The following is a 27,140-nucleotide window of genomic DNA, read 5'->3' on the forward strand; positions in this document are numbered from 1 at the left end:
TAAGTCTGAGGTCTGAAGGTGAAGGACTGAACACCTTTGCTCCTTAAACTGTTAAAGCTGCTACAGATTTATCACAGGCTTTGTCCAGGCCTGCAAAGTACTGAAGAAATCTAAAGTGAAAGTACATTCTCTTTCTTTTTTTAATTTAGGGAAACTGGCAGCTTTGCAAAAGGAAGTTTTCTGAAATCACCATTTTTAGTATTTCCTTGGGTTGTTGCCTGGAATGCTCATTGCTTGAGTATGAGGATTGTTCTGTTTGCCTGTTAATCATGACAGAATTCCTGCATTGGGGAGAAGGAACGGAAAGAAAAGTGCTTTGAGCAACTCAAGAATATTCTCAGTGAACAAACAGTAATGGGAATTCTTTGGGATGATGCTGTTATGGGTCATGGAGAATACCAGTTAGCTACAGTGTGTTCCTTTTAAAGTGCTTGATTTTTTTTTTCTCCTCTTGCCTTCATGGGGTTTCAGTTGTTTGGTTTTTGGTTTTGTTTGTTTGTTTGTTTTGTTGGGCTTTTTTTAAAACCTGAACCCTATTATATCTGTGATTTCTGTTAATTTAAAGAGATGATTTACTGACAGGTCTCAGATAGGATTTGTGTCAGTGGTAGCTCCTCATCTGGTGTCCCACAGGCTCAAAAGGGTTTCCCTGCACCTCAACCTTACATTCACTGCAGTGTAGAACTGACCAAAAAGCAAATGTTAATTTTAAGAAGCATAACTTTCTAAGACAGGATTATGTTGCTTGCTCTTGAGGGCAGAATGAAGTAGAAAAAGAGGATAAATGATCAGGGCTACAGCAAGAAAACCCAGCACAAGGCCACAGAGATTAATGTAAGACTTAAAGATGTATATAGGGCCAGGAAAAAAAAGCCCAGTTATTACAGGAAACAAAACCATTGCAGATTTTGTGTTCACCAAGGAAATATAGGAGGTGACAGGTAGGAAAAAGGTAGGAAGAAAATATTTAATAAGGCTTCCAGTTTCTAGAGTCATATATAACATTATAAACCATTTCTGGTTTGCTTTGTTAGGAAAATTAATCCACAAACACCAGAGGTTTATGTCCAAAAAGGAGACAGAGGAGTCCCTTGTGCTTTATTCCAATAAAGGGAGAGGCCATGGGGCATCCCCTGGGGTCTCTCAGATTTTTGGAGGACGCAGCCTCCTTTTATCCTGTTTTCCCGGCCGCATTTCCCTCTCTGTTTCCCCATTGCTGAGGTACTTGAGAGGCACAGACTTCCCAAATACCTGATACCTGAGATTCCCCTCTAATGTATAACCCTCCCTTTTAATTTTTAATTCTTACAGAATTCATCGTTTTCCCACATTGTTTCTTTCATCTTCTATTACCCAGTTTCATTTTTACAGTTTGTTTTCCATTCATCAATCAGTGCAATCAATCCCATTGTTTCTTCTCTCAGTGCTAGCCTTATCTACCAGCAGCCCCCCAGCTTGTTTGTAAAGACAAATCCAGCATTCCTCTCAGCTTTTTATACATAAATATCCCACGCGTGTCAGCAGCTGCAGCCCTGAAGCTGGCAGAGAGTGACTCCTCTGTTTCTACACCGCCGTTTGCCCCTGTGCACACGCACTGCCCGCTGCCCAAACCCCCAAACTCTGATCCCGGTGTTCCCTCGCTCCCCATCCGTCCTGCCCCAGCGGCGGGGCCGGGAGGAGGAGCCATCCCTCCCGCTTCCTCCGCCGGGCGGGGCTGGTGCGTGGCACAGCTCCGGCAGCCCCGGAGCGCCCGGGCCGCCCTCAGGCACCGCTCCCGTTGGTGGCAGCTCCCGCAGGCTCCGCTCCCGCTGGTGGCAGCTCCCGGACTGGGGACAAATCGCTTCCATGGTGCCTCCGGCGGTGCTGCTGCTCGGGGCGGTGCTGGCGCTGCTCGGGGCGGGGGGTGGCCGTGCCTCGCAGCAGGAAGGTAAGGGGGGCTGCTCGGGGCACGGGGGGGGGCAGGCGGAGGGACGGGCACAGCTCCCCAGTGACACTGCTGCTTCTCTGTGTCCTGGTGTGGCTGCCAGGCATTGCCCGAGCCGAGCCCACGGCTCAGCGGGAGCCCCTGGGCGGCACCTGGAGCCTCGGGCAGCTCGGAGTGTCGTGAGACATCATTCCATCATTTCATCCTCTGGGTCCCGTGGGTTCCATCCCACCTGGGGCAGCCCCTCCCTGCTTTGGAACTTAAGAGGTTCAAGAATTAGGTAAGGGGGGAGTGTTTGATCCCAGACTGGCCACACTGGCTCAAGATCAGGGATGCTCCTAAAATAGCATCGGTCTGTCCCCTCCGTAAACAGTTGTCAGAAGCTCTGGAGTAGTTGGTAGAAGAGCAGAGGATTAGGGCAGCTCAGAATGTCAGCAGCACTGACAAAGTGGTTCATACACTGTCACTCTGCCAAGAGGTTTGGATAATTATCTCTGTCTTCATTAGAGAAGTGGCAATTAGGAGGAGGTTTAATCTTGTTATGTAGAATATTTCCCTTCACAGTGTGATTCTGGTATAATTACTTTTATTATATATGTACATTACTTAATACAGTGTGTGTCTGTGGGGGTGTTGGGAGTTCTTTGGCTATAGTGGCATAATTAGAACAAAGAATCTCTGTGCCATCCTGCCTTCCTTGCATATCCCAAATCTTCCATGGTTTTAGTAAGGTTTTAGAGTGCACTAGAGATATAAAACTGAGGGCTGGGAAAGAGAATGAGTTGAGTTGGTTAGGAAGAGGGGTTTGGAATTAGCTGTTGTCTGAACCCATCACTTTTGGCATGGCTCAAAGAGCAAATGCCTCATCTTTCCTGTGCCTCAGCTTCCCCTCAGTAATGTGAGAGTAATGATACCTGTCTTCTCTCTTGGATGTTCTTCTAGATCTGTGCAAAAGCTCTCAGCATAGTTCTTTGTAGCTGACAGAATTTTGAAAAAATCTTCTGTAAATGTAATACAAAGATTATATTATCCACTGTTAAATTATGTACTGGTTTGGTTTTTTTTCTATTTGATCCCCACATTAATGGTATTTTCTTAGACACTATCTTAACAGGAAGTGGCAGAGTAAGATTTCCCAAATCACAGTCTAGGGATAAATCCATTCCTTGTCCTAAAATGCAGCTGCAGCTGTGCTTTCCCTGTAGACTTAGGGCAGAAGTAAATAATTTTAATTTTTTTGTTACTGAACTCATCTGGTCTCTGAGTTTTATTCTTTCTAAAAACTCAAGAGTTTACTGAATCATTCCTTGCTATCTTGGTATCAGGATTCCTGTTCCAGTGCTTTGCTCTTACAGAATCTTTTTCATCTCTAGAGCTCTGAAACCTTCACAGAAGTGGTAAATGTCCTCTTTTATCATTCTACAGATGGAAAAACAGGGATAGCAGGATTGGTTCCTTGTTGCATAGCAGAACCAGCAGTACAGTTCAGCTCCCCTGGTTCTGAGTTCAGTGCTTGCTTTGTTAACCATCCCGTGTTTGTATTTTGCAGCCATGCCATTATTAAATGTATTTATAGAATTCCTAATTGTCAGTGTGACCCAGGGAGCCTTTGGGCCCAGGAGGCCCAGCTTAGCAGAACAGGCTGCATTTCTAAATATGAAAATTGACTGTGACATGGGAAACAGGGAAGCATCAATCTGTTTAGGATGTTTTGAAAAGCTTGCATGTGATAGGGAAAGTTTACTGCTTTCAGTAAAAGGGTTTACTGCTCTGTCCCTGAAAGTACCTATCAGCTGCATCAGTGTTCAGCAAAATCTTTGAGAAAGAGAAGAAAGGGTTAAAGCAGGAGGAGTGGAGGAATAGCTCAGCACAAACTTCCAGTGCTGGGCTGAAGGAATGTCTCTTGGGATAGAAAGCTACTGCACAGAGTTCTTAGAACAGAAACTGAGCTTAGTGTCCTACCCCACAGGGAATCTGTAACTTGGAATTCTGCTGGGGATGAGAGTGGTCTTTGTGCTGGTTTTTCATCTGAGTTCACAAACTGCATGGGGAGAACTTTTCTGTCTCAGGAACAGGGCTCTGCTTCCTGTTCTGTGTGAGCCTTTAGCACTCGTCCTGTCCAGCAAACTTTTGGCAGTCAAGTCATAAACAGCATGTGGCTTTCTTGGGGTGGCAGCATGAAAATGAATTAGTGATTTATTTTATGTGAGATGCCTGAGATTTTAGGCTGAAATAATTGCCTAATAGTCAGGATCCTTTCTTTCTTTTCTTCATTCATTCTCTTATCATTTCCATATGCTTTCTCCCCTCATGTACTAGAATTGGAGGGTTGTTTACATTCTTCTCTGGCAAACCCATGTTTGTCCCCCTCTCTTCCTTCTCAGAACCCATGAGCTCAGAGCTCTCTCATAAAGCTGCTGTGGCTTTCTGTGTCTCATCATATGGCTAGAAACTTTAATGGCTTAACATATTCCCCAAGGACACATGTATTTTGCTCATTTATTTGCTCCCTCTGCCTGGGCTGGACACAAGGCACTGGAGTGTGCTGGAGGTGCTAGATCAGGAATGCTGACACTTCATGTGTCTAAAAATCTTCCTTTAAATCTGCACCTATATGGGATTAATATTCTTTTATTTATCACTTTGTGCACATGTCTAATAAATACAATTAGACCTGACCTATTGATTATTCTCAATATCTCTTCTTTTTTTTATTCTGATACAGGTAAAGGATTTGAGGAATTTCTTTGGGAATATCTTCTTTCTTCCTGACTTGCAAGCTTACACTTATTTTTTATTTTCTCTGCCTTTGTCAGGTCCATCTAAAACTCCAGCTTCTATATCCTTCCTCTCTAAGACCAGGCAGAATATCACTTTGGGTATATGAGGGAGATGCATCTGGTACACCCATTGAAAAAAACCCATTGTTCCAACAAAAGCCTGCTGAGGCCAAGAAAATGTACTTTCAGTTTTTCCTGGTATTTTTTGATGTTTAAATCGGATGGCCAGGATTTGCATTTAAGCACTGTTGCCAGAACCTATAAAATTTCCTACTTCAGCAAAACCATTAAGGTGAAGTATAGTATTTCATCATTGCAATGAGGAAACCAGAACTTCCACGTAAAAATCACATTCCAGGGAACACAGAGAAACTTCTGAAAGAGAGCTTCAGGATTTAGTTTTATTTAGTTTTATTTCTAAGGGACTGGAAATGAAAAACAAGCTTGGGAGGAGAATGTAAATGAAAACTATAGCACAAATAAATTCACATTGAATATGTATGAAAAGCTGGAAAATGCCTCAGGAATGCAGTAGAAAATTGGAGCAGCCATGGAGAGGGAATAATAACATTTAGTCTAATTTTGGTTTTCCCTACATCCAGTCAACACTGAGTGACAAAAAAGCAGTTCTGTGGGGAACAGAAAGTCAAAACTACCTTACATGGATGACTTCCAAATGGGAATTTTGTAGTAGTTCTATTTTTTATCTTCAAGTTTAATTTCCTTTGTACTCTGTGTGAGAGAAGAGAATTGTAGCTTTCACTAGCAGGGCAAAAAACCCACTTAATCCATGTTATTTTCTTTTATTAGCTCAAAACTCAGGCAATGAAATTGTATCTTTACATAATCTCTCATTTTATACCCACAATCAAATTAGGTGTGGAAGAGCAGGTTGTGGAAACAACACAAGTTGAGTATCTCTTGTGCTTTCCCCTGTGTGCAGAAAAGCTGCTGGTTCTGACTGTTGCCACCAAGCAGACTGAAGGATTCCAGAGGTTCAGAAGATCAGCCCAATTCTTCAACTACAAAATCCAGGTGATGTTGAGCAGCTTCCATGGTGGTTGGTCAAAGGGAATGTCAAACTGTGGAATGGATCAGACTTGGCCCCACAGTGATTAAATAAAAGCTCAGGAGAGGACACACACCTGCTCAACTGGCTGAAAAGGACCATGGCTGGGTCACTTCTGCAGTGTCCTGAGTGTTGGTTTGGGGTGAGATCCATAACTCCTGCTCTAGGGATGAGATCCATAACTCCTGCCCAGGGGGTGAGATCCATAACTCCTGCCCAGGGGGTGAGATCCATAACTCCTGCTCAGGGGTGAGATCCATAACTCGTGCTCAGGGATGAGATCCATAACTCCTGCTCAGGGATGAGATCCATAACTCCTGCTGTAAGGGTGAGATCCATAACTCCTGCTCAGGGGTGAGATCCATAACTCCTGCCCAAGGGGTGAGATCCATAACTCCTGGCCAAGGGGTGAGATCCATAACTGCTACTCTAGGGATGAGATCCATAACTCCTGCCCAAGGGGTGAGATCCATAACTCCTGCTGAAGGGGTGAGATCCATAACTCCTGCCCAAGGGGTGAGATCCATAACTCCTGCTCTAGGGGTGAGATCCATAACTCCTGCCCAAAGGATGAGATCCATAACTGCTGCTCAGGGGTGAGATCCATAACTCCTGCCCAAGGGATGAGATCCATAACTCCTGCTCTAGGGGTGAGATCCATAACTCCTGCTCTAGGGGTGAGATCCATAACTCCTGTCTAGGGATGAGATCCATAACTCCTGCTCAGGGATGAGATCCATAACTCCTGCTGTAAGGGTGAGATCCATAACTCCTGCTCAGGGGTGAGATCCATAACTCCTGCCCAAGGGGTGAGATCCATAACTCCTGGCCAAGGGGTGAGATCCATAACTGCTACTCTAGGGATGAGATCCATAACTCCTGCCCAAGGGGTGAGATCCATAACCCTGCTGAAGGGACTCTCATGGCACTTTTCCATTGCACTGCCAAGACACACAGTATGGAGTGTGCTCCTGTCCCTGTGGCTAGGAGTGCTTTGTCACTGTGCTGTGTTGTGACTCTGACTGTCCAGTCCAGAGACTGGATCAAAGGCTGCCTAGTCCAGTTGTCCTGGGGCTGTTTTTTTTTGCTGTGATTTACACTGGGACTTATCAGCACCAGTAAGTTTGTGGGTTCTGGTTCTTTGCTGGGAGCCTTGCTGGGAAAGTGCCCTGTTGAGGTGACCCTGTGCCTGTTGCTGTGCAGGTGCTGGGGCTGGATGAGGAGTGGCAGGGTGGAGATGAGCAGCAGCCAGCTGGAGGAGGGCAGAAGGTCCGTCTCCTGAAGTCAGCGCTGAAGCAGTATGAGGATAAGAAGGACTTGATCATCCTTTTTGTAGAAAGGTAATGGTTGCAAAAAATTTGCCATGAACTGAATCTTATGGCTGTTTGGACAGGTTCTCACTGAGAAGAAGCAAACTGTGAAATCAATTGCTTTTGAAAAGTGTGTCCAGATCTCTGTTTTTTTTTTTTTCCCTGAATGCTCTGTACTTTACTGGGAATCACTCAGAGCTGCTTCTGTGGCAGTTTGGAAGGTCTGATCAGAATAGGCTGATGCCAATTCCAGCATGAAGTTGATAGTGTTGTGCCTGATTCTGCCACGGTGGAATTTGGCTGCCTCTATCTGCAGAGAATGAGCAGACAATTCCTGTGGAACTAGGGAGGCCTTTTTTACCAAAGTTATTTGTTTTATAAGGTGAAGTAGGCTGCAGCACATCCTGAGAGCCAAGAATTAGTCTGCCAGAGAGGTGAAGAGAGAAAAGGGTGGGTTGGAATCTCAGACTCTTTTCATATGCCGAGCATATGATTAAGACTGCCCTTTAATTAGTTGCATTGCAAAAAATGTAATATTGTTAAACAGAAATAAAAGAAAGGGATTCCCAAAGAATTCGCTGTTTCTAGAAACTTTTCTCTCTGACATGTTTTTCTGACTCCATTCCTTTTGTCCTTTTTTTCTGTCTCCTTCTCTAGCTATGATGTGCTCTTTGCTTCGGGCCCCACAGAACTGCTGAAGAAATTCAAACAAGCCAAGAGCAAGGTGGTTTTCTCAGCAGAGAGTTACATCTATCCTGACAGAAAGTTAGAAGCCAAGTATCCTCAGGTGCGAGATGGAAAGCGCTTCCTGGGTTCTGGAGGTGAGACAGAGCTTGCTTTCATCTTTCTCCTCCTGTTTGACCTGTAGAAGTGGCAAAGCACCACTGAAACACAGGGTGTAGTGAGATTTCCTGTGGGAAGTGAAAGGACATGTATACAGGAGTACTTCCATTTTTTGGTCATCTGGCTTGAAGCACCTCCTCATTATTCCCACAGGCTTTATAGGTTATGCTCCAAACCTGAAGAAGCTTGTGGAGGAGTGGAAAGGACAGGATGATGACAGTGACCAGCTCTTCTATACAAATATCTTCTTGGATCCAGAAAAAAGAGTAGGTGTATCTAGATTCTGGGTTTCTGCACATTTACATTCTAGCCAGTACCCCTATTTTCTGTTATTAGCGGTTTTTATATTTAAGCATAAAATATGAATGGGAAGAGATGTCTGAAAACAAATTTTACTGAAGGCTCATACCAGTATCTGTAGGTGTTTAAAACCATTGAGTGTGGAGGAACTAAGCAGCCTCCTCCCAGGGGATGTGAAAGTGCTGACTTAGAGATATCCAGCCTAGCACTGAAGTGCATTTTAGGAAAGTGCCATGTAACATCCTACAGAAGCCTGGAATGGACCCTGGAAGCAGCACTGCAATTCCAGCACTGTGTGGTGTCCTGGCCAGACCATCCAGCTCACAGGTCATTCTGGTTCTGCTGTCCCTGCCCAGTTGTGCATTACAGGGCCCAGTCTGTCCCTGGGCACAGACCAAATGCATGGAGAACTCAAACTGTAACAGCAATTTACAAATCAAGAGGAAGCATTTGAAATAGGGAACTGTTATCAGATTGATTAGAGACTTGCAATATTTTATCAGCAAGGCTGGTACAAAATTTAGAGTAGCTGGACTTTTTTAATCTGAGTGTGGCCTGTGATACTTTAACATGAACAGCCCCTTTAATGTTCTCATCTGCAGTTCTGGCCCTGTGCCATGCAAGGGCTGAGTAATTCCCCTGACTTGGCACTCAGACAGTGGATGTTAGCACCCTGCTGTCCTTTCCAGTAATCAGTCTTAATAGATGCCTGCAGGGACACAGAATTCTGTTATGTCAGAGCTGCATTTTAGTCAGACTCATTCAGAGTGTGACTTGCAGCAGGGGATAAAAACAAAGATTGCACAAGCTGGCCTTGCACCTTACTGTCCTCTGGTTTGACACTGGTACCTGGGGCAATGCTTGGGGTCACACTTGCCTTGTGGATAGAAGGCAAGAAACTTTTCACAGCAGATGGTTTTGCTATCTGGCCTTCCTGTGTGTTATATGTATTGTGGGGTTTATGTGGCTGTGTGTAAGTCTGCTTCATTCATGTGATGAAGATTTATTGACACACTCACAGCAGCTTTAAAGGGTGGGAGAGGGGTTTTGCATAGTTTTGCCTAATAGAATTGTTGTGGGTTGGCGAGGTTTAGAAATTTTTCCCATTATTATGTTAAGCTAGCCGGGATGGCTCTCCTATTAGCCGTTAAGAGCTGGAGATAAAGGACTGCTGAAGCAATGATGGCCCATTAGGGAAAGGTGGAGTCCTGCTTTTGTGTTCCGCAAGTAAGAGGACACTGGGGGTAGGAGAACTACACAGCTCGCCGGCCGAACTCGAGGAGAGAGGTTCCGTTTCTCCTGTTGGGATCAGGCTTCTTGGATTTGGACTGCTAAAGCTTCCTGTTTCCTCTGAACAACTGGGAACTAGGACGCTCACGGTGAGCAGAGCTTCTTCCTCACCCTTTTCTTCCACCTGGGGTGGTGAAGCTACCTCGCCCCCTCCCCTGCCCCTGCAGCAGCCGCGACTAAGAAGCCGCCCGCCCTGGTCCATCGGAGAGCCATCGGTGACTGACAAAGGGACTGGGACTGAATTCCGTTCTGTTCTGTCACTGTTTTTTTTCTTTCGTATAGCTGATGCTGTTTTTGTTTGTCTTATAAATATTTCAGTAAAGAACTGTTATTCCCAACCTATACCTTTTTTGTGCCTGCGAGTTCCTGAATTCCCTTTTCCTGGTAATACTGTCCCTTTAAACCGGGACAGATCTTGGCGCCCGAACGTGTGGCACGAGGTTAAGGAATAACAGTTCTTCAGTTGCCTGAGATTGTTTTTTTTTTTGTGTGTGCTAGCAACATGTGGTCCAGTTTAATCTGGTTTGGGCTGCACGTGTTCATACATGTATATCTCCCATTTGCAAACCCTTACATAAGCATGGGCCCTGTAACTAAGGCTACGGTGACTGTTATCGAACTTGCTTTATGGGTTGATAAGGTGAGGAATTCATGGATTTTTAACTTCCTTTGGACGGCGGGTACATGGATTCAGGGATACCACACACTAAATGCATGTTTTTGGGATTACTTTAATAATGGCACCTACTGTGAGGGAATAACACCAGGGGAAATTTTCTCCCAACCCCTCACCCAAGTTTTTGGGTCTACCCCACCAGTTTTTGAAGGGTTCAGATTTCCTCTGAATGCTAATGATATCGTACAGTGGCTGGTGTTAATGATAGGCTTGTCCTATTTAACATTAAGAGATAACGGGGGATTGAGCTGGATAACAACTCTGATACCTACTCCAGGAAATAGGGGTGCTGCCACAGAGCCTGACCCTGCCCCAGAGACTAGGGATGCGGCCACAGAGACTGACCCTGCCCCAGAGACTAGGGATGCTGCCACAGAGCCTGACCCTGCCCCAGAGACTAGGGATGCTGCCACAGAACCTGACCCTGCCCCAGAGACTAGGGATGCTGCCACAGAGCCTGACCCTGCCCCAGAGCCTGACCCTGCCCCACAGCCCATCTCAGAAAGAAACCACCCGGAGTGGGTGGGGCTTCTAGTGAAGCAGATGAGTGAGATGGGCCAGATGATGAAGGAGTACCTCTCCCCAGCTGGTGAGAAGCCCTGCCATAAAGGGGGAGAATCCAGTGATGCTGTAGTGGAACCCATAGGTGTTACATCTGCCCAGGGTCCAGGTGAATTGCAAGGGCGCTCACAGCCAGCAGCAGTCGCCCCTGTAGAAACTAGGAAGTCTAAAATGAAAGCAAGGCACCTAGACAAAGAGGACCAGAGAGGAGGGCCCTCACAACCAGCAGGGGAGCCAGAGGTTGAAATCATCACTGAGTCCCTGTCGTATGAAAATCTCCGCAATCTGCGGAAAGATATTGCACGACGGGGCCGGGAGGCTTTGACAACTTGGTTACTTCGGGTCTGGGACCTTATGGGTACAGGTGTGCACCTGGATGGTACAGAGGCAAGGAATTTGGGATCCTTGTCCCAGGACTCAGGTGTGGACCAAATATTCGTAAGGGAGCCAGGCCCACTTCCCCTCTGGGAGCGGCTTTTAATGAGTGTAAGAGAGAGGTTTGTCAACAAAGAAAGAATGCAGGAGTACCATAATAGAATGCATTGGAAAACCGTTGAGGAAGGGATTCAACAGTTGAGAGAGGTGGCGGTACTGGAGGTACTCTTTGGGAGGGATGGACAGCATGACAATGACCCTGACAAGGTCAGGTGCACAGGTCACATGCTGTGGAACCTGGCAAACCGAGGGCCATCTCAATACACCACCTTCATTGCAATGATTAATGCTGATGAGCACCGAGAAACAGTGAGCTCTGTTGCTAACAAGCTTAGGGATTTTCACAGTATGATGAATGGCGTAGTGCAGGCCCAGGTTTCTTCCGTGGTCCAAGAGATGAGGGGGATGAGGGAGGAGATCAGGGAGGTGAGGGGGATGAGAGGTGACATAAGTGAGATGAGGGAGGAGATCAGGAAGATCAAGGCAGCACCAGTGCGAGCCTCATACCCCAAGGTTACAGCCCAACGCTCCCCAGCTAGTGGAAGAGGGTACACCCCACGAGCTGACCTATGGTTTTTCCTGCGTGACCATGGGGAAGACATGGGAAAATGGGATGGGAAACCCACTTCTGTCTTGGCAGCACGGGTGCGTCAACTGAGGGAGGGAAATGCTAACCGAGGGAGCTACACTAAAGTGAAGGTAGCCTCAACCTCCCATGACCAAGGTGCTGGGCATTACAGAAGGGAGGATGATCTGTCAGACCCACTTGAAGGAACCTCCACTATGTATGTTCAGGAAAGGAGTAATAGCCAGGGCTAGAGGGGCCCTGCCTCTAGCCAGGGAGAGGCACGGGATAACAGAGTCTATTGGATGGTGTGGGTCCGATGGCCTGGCACATCAGAACCACAAGAATACAGGGTATTAGTTGATACTGGTTCACAATGCACTCTAATACCATCAGAACATGTGGGGGAAGAGCGTGTTTCCATTGTTGGGGTGACGGGGGGATCACAGGAATTGTCTTTGCTGGAAGCTGAGGTGAGCCTGACAGGGGAGGGGTGGCAGAAACATCCGATTGTAACTGGCCCAGAGGCACCGCCCATTCTAGGCATAGATTTTCTTAGGAGTGGCTACTACAAAGACCCAAAGGGATACAGATGGGCTTTTGGAATAGCTGCTGTAGAGACAGAGGGCATTAAGCAGTTGAACACCTTGCCTGGACTGTCAGAAAACCCATCTGCAGTGGGACTCCTGAAGGTGGAAGAGCAGCGAGTGCCAATTGCCACCTCAACAGTGCACCGCCGGCAGTACCGGACAAATCGAGATGCTGTGATCCCCATCCACAAGATGATCCGTGAGCTGGAGAGCCAAGGGGTGCTCAGCAAAACCCACTCACCCTTCAACAGCCCCATCTGGCCCGTGCGCAAGTCTGATGGAGAATGGAGATTGACTGTGGACTATCGTGCGTTGAACGAAGTGACTCCACCACTGAGCGCTGCCGTGCCGGACATGCTGGAACTCCAGTACGAGCTGGAGTCCAAGGCAGCAAGGTGGTATGCCACCATTGACATTGCTAATGCATTTTTCTCCATTCCTCTGGCAGCAGAGTGCAGGCCTCAGTTTGCCTTTACATGGAGGGGCGTGCAGTACACCTGGAATCGTCTGCCCCAGGGGTGGAAACACAGCCCCACCATCTGTCATGGACTGATCCAGGCTGCACTGGAAAAGGGTGAGGCTCCAGAACACTTGCAATACATCGATGACATCATTGTGTGGGGGAACACGGCAGTGGAGGTATTTGAGAAAGGAGAAAAGATCATACAGATTCTGCTGAGAGCCGGCTTTGCCATTAAAAAGAGCAAAGTCAAAGGACCTGCCCGAGAGATCCAGTTCCTGGGAGTAAAGTGGCAAGACGGACGGCGCCAGATCCCCACTGAGGTCATCAATAAGATCACCGCAATGTCTCCACCAACCAGCAAGAAGGAAACACAAGCTTTCCTAGGTGCCATAGGCTTTTGGAGAATGCACATTCCTGAGTACAGCCAGATTGTGAGCCCTCTCTACCTGGTCACCCGTAAGAAGAACGATTTCCACTGGGGTGCTGAGCAACAGCAAGCCTTTGCCCAGATCAAGCAGGAGATCGCTCATGCAGTGGCCCTTGGCCCAGTCAGGACGGGACCAGAGGTAAAGAATGTGCTTTATTCTGCAGCCGGGAACCATGGCTTGTCCTGGAGCCTTTGGCAGAAGGTGCCTGGGGAGACTCGAGGGCGACCTCTGGGATTCTGGAGCCGGAGCTACAGAGGGTCTGAAGCCAACTACACTCCCACAGAGAAGGAGATCTTGGCTGCCTATGAAGGAGTCCAAGCTGCCTCAGAGGTGATTGGGACGGAAGCACAACTCCTCCTGGCACCCCGACTACCAGTGCTGGGGTGGATGTTCAAAGGAAAGGTTCCCTCTACCCACCACGCCACCGATGCCACATGGAGCAAGTGGATTGCCCTCATCACGCAACGCGCCCGCATCGGAAACCCAAATCGCCCTGGGATTTTGGAGATAATTACGAACTGGCCAGAAGGTGAAAATTTTGGTCTCGCCGATGATGAGGAGCAAGAACAAGTGAGCCGCGCTGAGGAAGCCCCACCGTATAACCAACTGCCAGCAGATGAAACATGCTACGCTCTTTTCACCGACGGCTCCTGCCGCGTCGTGGGAATGAACCGGAAGTGGAAAGCAGCTGTATGGAGCCCCACACGACAAGTTGCACAAGCTACTGAAGGAGAAGGTGGATCAAGTCAATTTGCTGAACTCAAAGCTGTTCAGCTGGCCCTGGACATTGCTGAAAGAGAGAAGTGGCCCAAGCTCTACCTTTATACTGACTCGTGGATGGTAGCCAATGCTCTGTGGGGTTGGCTGGAAAGGTGGAAAAAGGCAAACTGGCAACGTAGGGGAAAACCAATCTGGGCTGCCGACGAGTGGAAAGACATTGCCACCCGGGTAGAGAAGCTACCTGTGAAAGTTCGTCACGTGGATGCCCATGTCCCCAAGAGTCGGGCTAATGAGGAACACCAACACAACGAGCAGGTTGATCAGGCCTCAAAGATAGAGGTGTCACAAATAGACCTGGATTGGCAACACAAGGGAGAATTGTTCCTGGCTCAATGGGCCCATGACGCCTCAGGTCATCAGGGCAGAGATGCCACGTATAAGTGGGCACGAGACCGAGGGGTGGATCTAACTATGGACAGTATCTCTCAAGTCATCCATGACTGTGAGACGTGCGCTGCCATCAAACAGGCCAAGCGAGTGAAGCCCCTCTGGTATGGTGGGCGTTGGTCCAAATACAAGTATGGGGAGGCCTGGCAGATTGACTACATCACACTGCCTCAGACCCGCCAAGGCAAGCGCTACGTGCTGACCATGGTGGAAGCCACCACCGGATGGTTGGAGACCTACCCTGTGCCTCATGCCACTGCTCGGAACACCATCCTGGGCCTTGAGAAACAGGTCCTTTGGAGACATGGCACCCCTGAGAGAATTGAGTCAGACAACGGGACTCATTTCAAGAACAGCCTCATAAACAGCTGGGCTAGGGAACACGGCATTGAGTGGGTGTACCATATTCCCTACCATGCACCTGCAGCTGGGAAGGTCGAACGGTGCAATGGCCTGCTTAAAACCACCTTGAAGGCACTGGGTGGGGGGACTTTCAAGAACTGGGAAAGTAATCTACCAAAGGCCACATGGTTAGTGAATACCCGAGGTTCCACTAACCGAGCAGGCCCTGCCCAATCTGAGCTCTTGGGAACACCAGATGGAGATAAGGTTCCAGTGGTACACATGAGAGGTATGCTAGGGAAAACTGTTTGGGTGAACTCTGCCTCCAGCAAAGACAATCCTGTCCGTGGGGTGGTTTTTGCTCAAGGACCAGGTTGTACCTGGTGGGTGATGCAAAAGGATGGAGAAACCCGATGCATACCCCAAGGAGACCTTGTCCTGGGGTGAACTACCTATGATACTGTGTATGTAACTGCATGTATGTATGTAATTTAAAGGTTCTAATTTAATGTAGTATGTTAGCATGGAAAAAATTTGGGGTGGATAATGTTGTGGGTTGGCGAGGTTTAGAAATTTTTCCCATTATTATGTTAAGCTAGCCGGGATGGCTCTCCTATTAGCCGTTAAGAGCTGGAGATAAAGGACTGCTGAAGCAATGATGGCCCATTAGGGAAAGGTGGAGTCCTGCTTTTGTGTTCCGCAAGTAAGAGGACACTGGGGGTAGGAGAACTACACAGCTCGCCGGCCGAACTCGAGGAGAGAGGTTCCGTTTCTCCTGTTGGGATCAGGCTTCTTGGATTTGGACTGCTAAAGCTTCCTGTTTCCTCTGAACAACTGGGAACTAGGACGCTCACGGTGAGCAGAGCTTCTTCCTCACCCTTTTCTTCCACCTGGGGTGGTGAAGCTACCTCGCCCCCTCCCCTGCCCCTGCAGCAGCCGCGACTAAGAAGCCGCCCGCCCTGGTCCATCGGAGAGCCATCGGTGACTGACAAAGGGACTGGGACTGAATTCCGTTCTGTTCTGTCACTGTTTTTTTTCTTTCGTATAGCTGATGCTGTTTTTGTTTGTCTTATAAATATTTCAGTAAAGAACTGTTATTCCCAACCTATACCTTTTTTGTGCCTGCGAGTTCCTGAATTCCCTTTTCCTGGTAATACTGTCCCTTTAAACCGGGACAAGAATATATTTAACTTGTTCTTGAAAATGGTGAATTGTCCCAGATTTGAATGAAAATAATGATTATCTGGGAGAGTTTTAGGCTTCAGAGTTTGCAAAGTTTGCAAATGACTATAGGAATAGGATATATCTTCACTGAGCATGGGGGCTGTTGTATGTAAAGAATGCATGCCTTTTGTGTTCTAATTAAGGTTATTTATCTAATTCTTTTAAAGGAAAGTATCAACATCAGTCTAGACCACAGAAACCGGATCTTCCAAAACCTAAATGGAGCATTAGGTGAGATGGAAACAGGAAGCTCATTTCTCCTTGGAATGCAATTTGCATGTTGACACCAGAAATAAAGTTGTGGCTGAAGGGATTGTATTTCAGAAATGGCTGTCCCCACAGAAAAAGCTTTATTAAAAGTCTCTGCCAGAGTTCTGGGATTTGTTTGCAATTCCACTGTGACCAGCTATGTTCTCTTGCAATTCCTTCTCCACTTCAGGGAATGCAGGTCAGGTTTTTCATCTTACACCTCCTTGCCTCTTTGATCTCCAGGCATGTCAGATTGCATTAGCCTTGGGGACTGGGAGGGACTTCCAGTGCAAGTAATGACACACAGCCCTGCCTAGGGCTTGCCTGTCTTTCTGCTTCAGAACAGTGCTGGAATGCCATGGGAGGTGAGAAACAGCTGGATATGCCTGTGATCCCTCACTGATTGTACCAGGCTTCTGACCTGACCTGCTGACTGATTCTGCTAGTCCTGGCAAGAGGGATTCACTTACTCTCCTGTCAGTGCTGCCTAAAGTTTTCAGTCTTGCACCATTCCATTCTCTTTATTCTGGTGAAAATTGATAGTAAAAAGTGATAATGGTGGTTCTTGGCTCCTTTGCTCATTATATCAGTTATAGACTGCAGCTTGTATCTGTGCTAGTCTTTTTTCCAAAGGATTTTGCATGGTTGTGTTGAGGCAACATCCTGGATGATCTCTCCCAGGAGGATGGACTCTTGTGAGGGGTGACAAAGAGAGACATCAGGTGCATAGAACACTTAGGTGAGAAGGGCCTGAGTCCTCCCATCAATAGCTGTCCCTGTCATCAGTAGCTGTTCCTCACTGTACAGTTTGTCAGTGCCAGTTTTGAAAGAATCTTTCAGTATGGCCTCTGCTAGTTCCCAGTCATTGTCCAGCTCCCCAGCCATCCTCCTGTTATTTCACAGGATCATTCTGAATATGTTTTTCTCCTTTAAAGATCTGGTCTCTAGCCCTTAAACTACTTGTGCATGGTTACCCATTGTCCACATTTTCATCCTTCAGCAGTTTTTCTGTATAAATGAGGCAAAAATAAAAACCTTAACATGATGACATTGTCATTTCCAGATGAGATAGTTCTGAAGTTTGAAAACTCAAGAGTAAGAGCAAGAAACTTGTTATATGACACTCTGCCTGTGGTGATCCATGGAAATGGACCCACCAAGGTAAGTGGACTGTCCTGAGAAAGGTTTGGTCTGTGTTAGTTGCAAAGTGACCCTTTAGGCTCAATGGATCAGTTTGCTGCCTCCACATATATTAAGTTTTTCTGTGTGCATTTATATTTGAGAAAACATTAAGCAGTCCAGGCCCATAGCAGCAAGATGGATCTGGTTCAAAGACCCACACATAGTTGGACCCTCAGGCTGTCATGCTTTTCAGATTCTTTAGCTCACAGAAAAGGTAAACAAAGTTGAAATGTGATCTCCCAGTGGGGATGCATACAAAGAAACTCCCCCTGCCCTGTAATGCATAATCTGGCAAATTGCCTTTTGCAGCTGCAGCTGAACTACCTGGGAAACTACATTCCTCAAATATGGACATTTGAGACTGGCTGCACGGTGTGTGATGAAGGTCTGCGAAGCCTCGTGGGGTTTAAGGTAAGGCTGCTGTGTCTGCTCAAGGCTCTCAAGTCTTACAGTTGTTACATTTCTGATGTGAAACATAACTCATCACTTCTCTCCTCTTGTCCCTGAATGTAGGATGAAGCATTGCCAATGATTCTGATTGGCATTTTCATCGAGCAGCCCACCCCATTCCTCTCCCAGTTTTTCTTGCGGCTTCGTAACCTTCATTACCCAAAGCAACGAATCCAGCTCTTCATTCACAACCATGTAAGTGAAGCTGGCTTGTGATGGTCGTAGCAAATGTGGGCAAAATGTACACCTCCTCTACTCTAGGTACTTTTGCAACCTTGGGCTAGACTTCCAGGCTGTGTAATCAACAGTGCTTATCTTCAATGGCACCCATAAGATCCCACACGTGCCTGCAGTGACACTCATCCAGCTGTAAATGTGTGGAAGCTGGCTTAAGAGCTGTTGCCCAGCTACTCATTTTCAAGAACAGGAGGCTGAGTGGCCTGGATGAGCCCATCTTACCGGTTTTTCCTTTCTTTTGGACTAGGAGGAGCATCACTTAATGGAAGTGGACTCTTTTGTAGAAGAGCATGGCAAAGAATACCTTGCTGTCAAAGTGATTGGACCAGATGATGAGGTGGAGAATGCTGAGGCACATAACTTGGGCATGTAAGTGAAGAGGCCATACATGATAGCCAGCAGAGACAGCCCATGTCCAAACTAAGATATTTGTTTTTTCTGAGGATCATCCCTGTCAAGTGATTGCTCTTGTTTTTTCAGTCACCCTTTCAGTTTTTCTAGCATTAAGTCGGATGTCTTTATATATTGGGAAAAAATCAGCTTCCGTACCAGCTCACTTTGTCCAGTTTCATAAGTGAAGTTCTCACTGGTCCTTTGTTCAGTATCTCCTGCCCTCATCTATATACTCAGCCACAGAGTACAAAGGATATGCACCTGTCTGAAGAGGAGTGTTGTAGCAAAACTAAGAACTACTGGGAGAGTATCTTCCTCTCTGTGATCACGATGTTTGAGCTCAGGTGTGGATTTGGGCCAGCTGTAAATGGGATCCTCTTCACTTTGAGCTGAGGAAACAGTTTGGTAAATGTGATTTTGGCTGTGTCTCAGTATCTGCTATTGGATGCTGAATCTGATGTGCTTGTACTGTGCTGGCCCTGTGAGCTGTTACATTAAACCAAACTTATCTGAGCACCCAGAAGACCTTTAGACTACAAGTTGAGGAATTCTTGGTGCTCTGTCCTTTGTCTTCCTCTGGTTTAGGATGTGACTTTTCTTTTCTCTGGCTGTAGGGATTTGTGCAGGAAGGATCCTGACTGTGACTATTACTTCAGCCTGGATGCTGAGGTAGTTCTGAAGAACACAGAGACTCTGAGGCTTCTGATTGAACAGAACAAGTGAGTTCTTTGGTCTGAGCAATGCTTACTGGTCATCTCACATGAGGAATTCAGTGCACATCCCTGAGATGTGTAGGAAACTGGGAGAGCTGTGCCAGAAATGGGATGTTAGCCAAACACCTCTTAGGTGGTTTTTTTTTCACTGTAGTCATAATTCCTGTATTTTAGGCAGGGGATGTAAATCATCCTTAATTTTATTTTTATATAGCCACTAGAAAAAATCAGATTCTACCAAACCTGGTGTAGGGTGCAGTTGGACAGGAGATTGGGACCATATTTACCCTTTCTTATGTGGCATTTCATTCCAACAGAGTTAACAAAACACCAACTCTGTGAGTGAGGGAGGAAATCACTCTTACAGTACTGTGGTTTGTAAATATTTTCCTTTTCTTCCTGTGGTAACATCCTGTCCTGCAATTCCTTTTTGTTTCATGCTTCCAGGCTGGTGATTGCCCCCCTGGTAAGCCGGCACGAGAAGCTGTGGTCCAATTTCTGGGGAGCACTGAGCCCTGATGGATACTATGCCCGCTCAGAAGATTATGTGGATATTGTGCAAAGGCGCAGAGTGTGAGTATGCAAACAGAGCTTTTCACTGAGATAATCCCTCAAATGTAAAGCTTGCTGCAGCACATTATCATCAAACTAATGGCAAAGAACCACAGAGCACAAATGTCTTTGTGTACTTGAAAGGAAAAGAAGTCTCTGCTCCCATTTGGAAGCTGCTTTATGTTCTCCCCTGAGCAGAGACAGTAACATATTTGAGGCAGACTTTCTTATGAGCAGAGTAAGGGTTTGAGAGTGCTGACTGCTGAAATCATCTCATCTTACTCATGTCATGTTTTCCCACCTGGGGATTATAGTTAGTGTGATCCTTAAAATCCTGTAAAGTGCTGTTTCATCTCTGTCAGATAAATCTTCAGAAAATACCTGGTGATCCTTGAATGGAAGATTCACAAAACAGGATTGTTGATTCATTCATATTCTTGAGGAACCCTCTTTTTTATAGGCCACTCTATGTGCAGTAAAAGCTGGAAATCAGCTTATGCACTTTTGGCTGGTTCAGTTTCTTTAAATCACTGGAAAAAATATGTTGATCTCTCTGGGAAGAGATTCAAGCCATTAATTACGTCCCTAGCAAAAACACATAGTAGCAATTACAGTAATTTCACGACTATAAGGCGCACCCTTTTGACTAAAATTTTCCCTCGAACCCGGAAGTGCGCCTTATAGTCCGGTGCGCCTTATCTGATGTACAAAGCAGCGAAATTTGCCAAACCGGAAGTGAGAGCTGAGAGCCGTGGGGGGAGCCGGAAGTGCCACAGCAGCCGGCTGGGGGCGGGCCCGGAGGCCCACGGCACTGCCCCTGCCGGGTGGAGGCAGGCCAGGGGGCCCGAGGCACCGCCCCTCTCCGGTCCAGGCAGTCCTGGGGACCCATGGCTGCCGGGTGAATGTGGGCAAGGGGGACCGCAGCACCCGCCTTCCCGGGTCCAGGCAGTCCTGGGAGCCCATGGCTGCTGCGTGAATGTGGGCTAGGGGCCCCGCGGCACCCCCCTTCCCGGGTGGAAGCAGTCCCGGGAGCCCACGGCTGCCAGATGAAGGCAGGCTAGGGGGCCGGCAGCAACCCCGCTCCTGGGTCCAGGCAGTCCCGGGGAGCCATGGCTGCCGCGTGAATGCGGGCTAGGGGGCCGACGGCACCCCCACTCCTGGGTCCAGGCAGTCCCGGGCGCCCATGGCTGCCGCGTGAATGCGGGCTAGGGGGCTGACGGCACCCCCACTCCTGGGTCCAGGCAGTCCCGGGCGCCCATGGCTGCCGGGTCCAGGGTGGCCTGGTGGCTCGCGGCACTGCCCCTACCGGGTGGAGGCGGGCCCGGGGGCCAATGGCTACCGGGTTGAGGCGGGGCCTCGGCCAGCAACCACACGGGGTGAGCTGGGGGCGGGGCCTCGCTGCAAAAAAAAAGTGCGCCTTATAGACCGGTGCGCCTTATCTGATCTACAAAGTTGCAAATTTTGCCGAATCCGGGGAGGTGCGCCTTATAGTCCGGTGCGCCTTATAGTCGTGAAATTACTGTAATTGCTTTCACAGTGGACTAGCATTTGTGCAGCTTAAGAGCTGTGGGTAATATAAGTGATTTTTTCTGGAATGCCAATCTCTGTTGGTATGGTTTCTCCCTACTGTCCTGAGTTGACTCATTCAGGCAAGCCTGGCTGGTGCTGCAGTGCTGCCTGTCATCCTGTAAACTCCAGCAGTATCTGCCTTAGTGGTATTTCAAATCTCACTTTTCTTCTGCTGTGTTTCAGTGGGCTTTGGAATGTTCCCTACATCAGCAGTGTTTACTTGGTTAGAGCCAAGGCTCTGCGCTCCGAGCTGCACCAGGGGGATCTGTTCCACAGTGGCAAGCTGGATGCTGACATGGCTTTCTGCCACAACGTTCGCAGTCAGGTCAGTCAAGGAAAGAGGCTGCCAGGGGAGAGCTGTGTGCCAGGGTAAAGGCTACAGGATTAAGTAGTTTCAAGGCATTCATCTCAGCCAGGGCAGGGATAGGGTGAACTGGTACTGGTCAGTACAGTGCAGACTTTGGAACAGCATGGGATTTCTGTCTTGCTGGGAAACCATGGACCACTAAACATGGATAACATTTCTTGGGCCTTTTCAGCACTGCTCTAAGTGGGATTGACAGGGTAAGAAGGAAGACCCTAATCTCACAGCTGCTGCTCTCCTCTGCTTCCAGCCCTGGCTGACAGGACACAGAATTACTGTCTCTGCCTGTAACATTTCAGAGTTTCTCATATCCAGGGTGGAAATTAAACTGAAAGCCCACAAGAATGAGTAAACAAACTGTCCAGTGCTTGGTTTCATGGTGGCTCTCAGAAATATGTTTTTTATTTCTCTCTGTCCTGCAGGGAGTCTTTATGTACCTGACAAACCAGCATCAGTTTGGGCACATACTGTCCCTGGAGAATTACCAGACAAGTCACCTCCACAATGACCTCTGGCAAATATTCAGCAATCCTGAGGTGAGATAACTCGCATACTCAGAAGGCACAACTATATGGGAAGACCTGATATTAGCTTCACCACTAAAGTCCAGGCTTTGTAATAATGGTGTCTCTCAGGTGGGATGAGGAGCACAGGCACACAATTTGAAGAGAACATGTTTTTGGGATCACAACATATGGATCTTCAAAGCCTGTGAAATACTGCTTGCACAAGTGCCTGGCCTTTTATTACCTCTTTAAGCAGGGGCCCCACAGAAATTACTGGTTTGCTCATTTCTAATTGCAGGATTGGAGAGAAAAGTACATCCATGAAAACTACACAGCAGCTCTGAAAGGGAAATTGGTAGAAATGGTAAGAAAACACAACTCTTATCCATCAGAATGGGAGATGAGCTTTAGGACAATGCTTTATCATAATTATTGTAATTCTCAGGAATAAGCAGTTCACCTGGAAAGTGCTTTTAGAGCCAAATCATTCTCCTAAAAGTACACCTCCAGCTCTCTTAAGTGGAAGTGAGGCACATAAATCAGAAGACAAATTTCTATCCTCAATATTTTAGTTTCCTTCCACTTACTCAGTCTACACTCAGTTTAGCCTTACTAAAGGCTAAAAGATTAAAAGATTATCCTTTATACTAAAGGATAAAACATTATCTCAAGCCCTGTCCTTGTTTCTGCTGTTCTCACCTGTCTGCTATCTGCAGCCCTGCCCAGATGTGTACTGGTTCCCCATATTCACTGACACTGCCTGTGATGAGCTGGTGGAAGAAATGGAACATTATGGCCAGTGGTCCACAGGTGACAACACGGTAAGTGAAAACAGGAGCTCTTTTGAGTTCTGGGCTATACAATTTCCTGTGTGTATCTGGTGATAGCAGTGTCTCCTGTGGGAAGGCATTAGATCCTGAATTAAACCAGAAAAGTAGAGACAATGCTTTAATTTTGCTCCTGATTAATTCTGATTTTTCCCTGAGTCCTCTTTAGTGTCCTCTGAAGTTCAGAAGTTCAGACTCTCTGATGATAATAGTGTTTCCCTTAGGGTTTAATTATGGTTTGAAATGAGCTTTCCATCCTGCAAATTCTGATAAACAAACATAATATTTATTTGTAGTTACCAAGAACAAGTACTTTTCATTCCTGAACTCCAAGGTTCCCATTCTTATGGTATTGCTGTTGATTCCATTTCAGGACAGCAGAATACAGGGAGGATATGAGAATGTCCCAACGATTGACATACACATGAACCAAATTGGCTTTGAAAGAGAATGGTATAAGTTTCTTCTGGACTATATTGCACCCATCACAGAGAAACTGTACCCAGGATACTACACCAAGGTATGTCCACCTTAACAGCAAAACTCATGGTCAGCTTAGCACTTTCTCCAGCTGCAGCTTTGTGACAAGGCTGTCAGAATCCTTCAATACACACACTATTTCCCAGTACAGAGGAGCTGACCCTGCAGTGAGACATAAGTATGTGCATTAGGAGATATGCAATTTCTCAGTGACATTCTTCTGCGTGATTGTTGCCTTTCTGCTTTAGCAGTGCAATGCAATTTCAACTCAGAAGCCACAGACCACTCTAGCCCTCTAACAGAGTGCTCTTTGTTCTTCTGTCTCAGACCCAGTTTGAACTGGCCTTTGTGGTTCGCTACAAACCTGATGAGCAGCCATCCCTAATGCCCCACCACGACGCCTCCACCTTCACCATCAACATTGCCTTGAACAGAGTTGGCATCGACTATGAGGTGAGTGTCTGCCAGGGGTCAGGAGTGCAGCACAGCCCTGGAGCAGCTAAAACCCTCCCCTGATCCACTCCTTCACACTAAGGATTACAATTACAGTAATTTCTTGATTATAAGCTGCACTTCTGGGTGTCAGCAACTTTTCGTTCTTTGTCCATACATAAGCTGCACCCGATTATAAGCCGCAAATTACAATACAGAGTGTGATAAAAGGTATCTGTTCTATCACCATCTGTTGAGGGTGGGGGCAGTGATCCTTATCTCCATGGGAGATATTCTGCTAATGGGCCATCCATTGAAACCAGGCAGGGCAGTGTTCTTTATCTTTTCATAACCCATCCTTCCTCCAGCCAGTCATTTTCTGCTCATGGCCATTGAGTCCCACTGTGGGACTGATAAAATTACTGCATCCCATTGGGAGTTGCTCCAGCCAGGGGGAAGAGCCCAACATTTCTTACCAAGATAAAAACAGAGGGTTTGGGACACTAAGGGAGCCCCTTTCTCCACTGGACTCCAGAGGAAAACCGGATTTCTCCACATCACCACTGGAGCTCCGGAGGGAAACTGCACCTTGTACAGGAGCACTGCTCCAACTGAGCCACATCTGTCACTGCAGGAGGATGCAGCCACCATGGAATGGGACTGCTGCCAACACCCTGCCTGACGGGTGTCAGGTTGTACTCTGACTTTGTCAGGGTTTGGGGTTTGTTCTTTGTAGTGCTGTATTTCTATTTTAATTTCCCTAGTAAAGAACTGTTATTCCTAATTCCCATATTTTTGCCTGAAAGCCCCTTGATTTCAAAATTATAATAATTTGGAGGGAGGGGGTTTACATTCTCCATTTGCCTTTCTCAGCAGACACCTGTCCTCCAAAATAAAACAGCAACTTTTCATTCTTTGTCCATATATAAGCTGCACCTGATTATAAGCTGCACTTTGGGTTCAGACCAAAATTTTTGTCAAGATGGTGCGGCTTATAATCGTGAAATTACTGTAGTGACTAGGAAAGAGATCTTTGAATGCATCAGAACACAGGAGGTTCCCCAAGCACCTTGTCACATTTTCAGAGGTGCTGTAACCCTTCCCTGAGGTGCTTTTTCCAAGCTGATGTGTCTCTTGTGCTCCCACCAGGGAGGAGGCTGTCGCTTCCTGCGCTACAACTGCTCCATTCGAGCCCCACGGAAAGGCTGGACCCTGATGCATCCAGGACGCCTGACCCACTACCACGAAGGTCTTCCCACCACCAAAGGAACCCGCTACATTGCAGTGTCCTTTCTTGACCCCTAGAGTTCTGCTTCCCAGGAAGGACCTTCCCCTGGCCCTGCTCACTGCTGACTTTGAGCAGAAACAGGGAATGCTGCTGAGAGAGTTTCTAAGGCATTGTTCAAAGCTACTTGGATTCGATTTTTATATGATTTTTAATATGATTTTTAATTATATTCTAAGACTCCACTACTGGAAGATCTCCCTCTCTGATACTGCAGGTAATATCTAGGAATATTGCTGTAGAAATTCAAAGGAGATTTTGTGCCTTCGTTTTTGATTCTTCTCCTCATCCACTGTTTCTTGAAAGCACTGTTTACTTGAACTTCCATCAGTGATTGTTTGGCTTTAAGAAGTGCTTTTTTGACCAGAAATCCAGCTTTTTGGAGGCAAGTTACAAGTTGGAAGCCTGTTTTCATCCACAGCATGTATGAGACTGGATGTTAGACAATAATTGCTGGACATTATTCCAAATGTAAACCAATCAAGGAGCTGACTCCAGGAGTCATAACAGTTAAGTGTCACACCAAATGAAACTGAGTTGGAAGAGCCTGAAGATCAGCTGATTCCTTACCTGTTTGCTGTCCTTGCAAGCAAATCACAAAGTTCAAAGCAGCAGCAGTGGCAACATAGGTGCTAAAGGAAGGTCCTCTGATGATGCTTTACCTCTGGGATTAGACTGAAGAGATAAAAGACCCCCCACCTTCTGTTTCTCCAGCTAAGAGCAGCAGACATACCCACACAAATTCAGGCCATGTCAATATGTAGATTAAAACTAAGAAAGGGAAGGCTGGGAACAGCTACATCAGTCAGGAGGGCTTCACTGTCCGTTCTATGCTATATAATGATAGTCAAAAGGTCTGATCAGTCTTTGGACAACAACCCAGAGTTCCCAGTGGTCTTTGGTGACCTCATTCCATTAATCAGAGATTGTTTTAATAATTTTCTTTGGTGGTCCATTCATATTAGATGGGAAGAACTGTTCTCTGGCTCTTAGAAGAAATAATTATTCAGTATTTCTATTATTTGAGATTGTAAACCAAAACACTCCATTGCAGAAATTTCTCCAGTGGGGTCAAGGCTGATAGAAATGAGTGGTTAGGAGGTGCTGAGAGATTGTGGTGAACGAGTAGGTGTAAAAATATGTCTAGACAAGACCTGTGGGTTAGAGAGGGAAGGGGCAAAAACCTTTCCTGCCTGTGACATACCAGCTCTGCTTATCAGACACCATTATGTCAGACTAGTGTGTTTCACAAGCAATAAATTCATAGATGATTTGTCATGATTGTCCTTGAGAGAAAAAAAAACCAAAACAACCCAACCCTGCCTTTTATTTGTCTGTCTCCAGCTTGTGCTGCCTGACTGTCAGGGCAGAGCCCTTCCTCTGGGAAGGGTCACTCTGATGGGGCAGAATGGCTTTAGAGCTGTGAGTTGTGGCAGGAGCTCACCTGCACACCTGAGTGCACAATTACAGTGTGCTGAGGAGGGGACGTGCAGCTCCTCCACTGCTTCCCTTCGGCTTTTTGGGTTTATCTCCATGCCACAAACTCGTGCTCAGGAGAGAAAAATCCAGGCAGGGGCAATCATCTGACAAGTAAAACTGTTCTAAGGCCTGTTATGTGAAATCCAGAACTGTCTGTTACCAAACGAAGGGATTGATCAGCCAGTCGTCGAGATGTCCAAAATGTTTATTACGTATTTATTCAGCAGCAGGGGTTTTTGTGTTCGTTTTGGTCTTGGTGGGTTTTTTTGGTTGGTTGGGGTTTTTTATTATTTTGTTGTGTGTTTCCTCGGGCCGGCTCGGTGGCGGGCGTTATCGCGCTGTACGGTTCGAGCGTGGGGAACTCGCATTAAACCTTTCCCGTGACACGCTCCGTGCGCTCGTTCCTGAGGCGGGCCCGGGCCGCCGCCCGCCATGAGGCCCTGGGACTACAACTC

The 27,140-nt window shown here is 46.9% G+C and overlaps 1 protein-coding gene across 1 annotated transcript; it reads left to right on the plus strand.

Annotated features, from left to right (window-relative positions):
- Window positions 1–1,731: 1,731 nt before the first annotated feature.
- PLOD1 (procollagen-lysine,2-oxoglutarate 5-dioxygenase 1) lies at window positions 1,732–27,071 on the plus strand. Its single transcript, XM_033079736.1, has 19 exons — window positions 1,732–1,927; window positions 5,648–5,739; window positions 6,977–7,113; window positions 7,741–7,904; window positions 8,080–8,192; window positions 16,135–16,198; window positions 17,280–17,377; window positions 17,708–17,809; window positions 17,912–18,043; window positions 18,333–18,454; window positions 19,093–19,197; window positions 19,639–19,764; window positions 21,496–21,637; window positions 22,099–22,212; window positions 22,481–22,546; window positions 22,899–23,003; window positions 23,383–23,529; window positions 23,817–23,942; window positions 25,071–27,071. The coding sequence occupies exons 1-19, from the start codon at window positions 1,846–1,848 to the stop codon at window positions 25,224–25,226; spliced, it is 2,193 nt and encodes a 730-aa protein (XP_032935627.1). The 5' UTR covers window positions 1,732–1,845; the 3' UTR covers window positions 25,227–27,071.
- Window positions 27,072–27,140: the final 69 nt, after the last annotated feature.

This window comes from Catharus ustulatus, chromosome 24, assembly GCF_009819885.2.
Source record: "Catharus ustulatus isolate bCatUst1 chromosome 24, bCatUst1.pri.v2, whole genome shotgun sequence".
Classification (NCBI taxonomy): domain Eukaryota; kingdom Metazoa; phylum Chordata; class Aves; order Passeriformes; family Turdidae; genus Catharus; species Catharus ustulatus.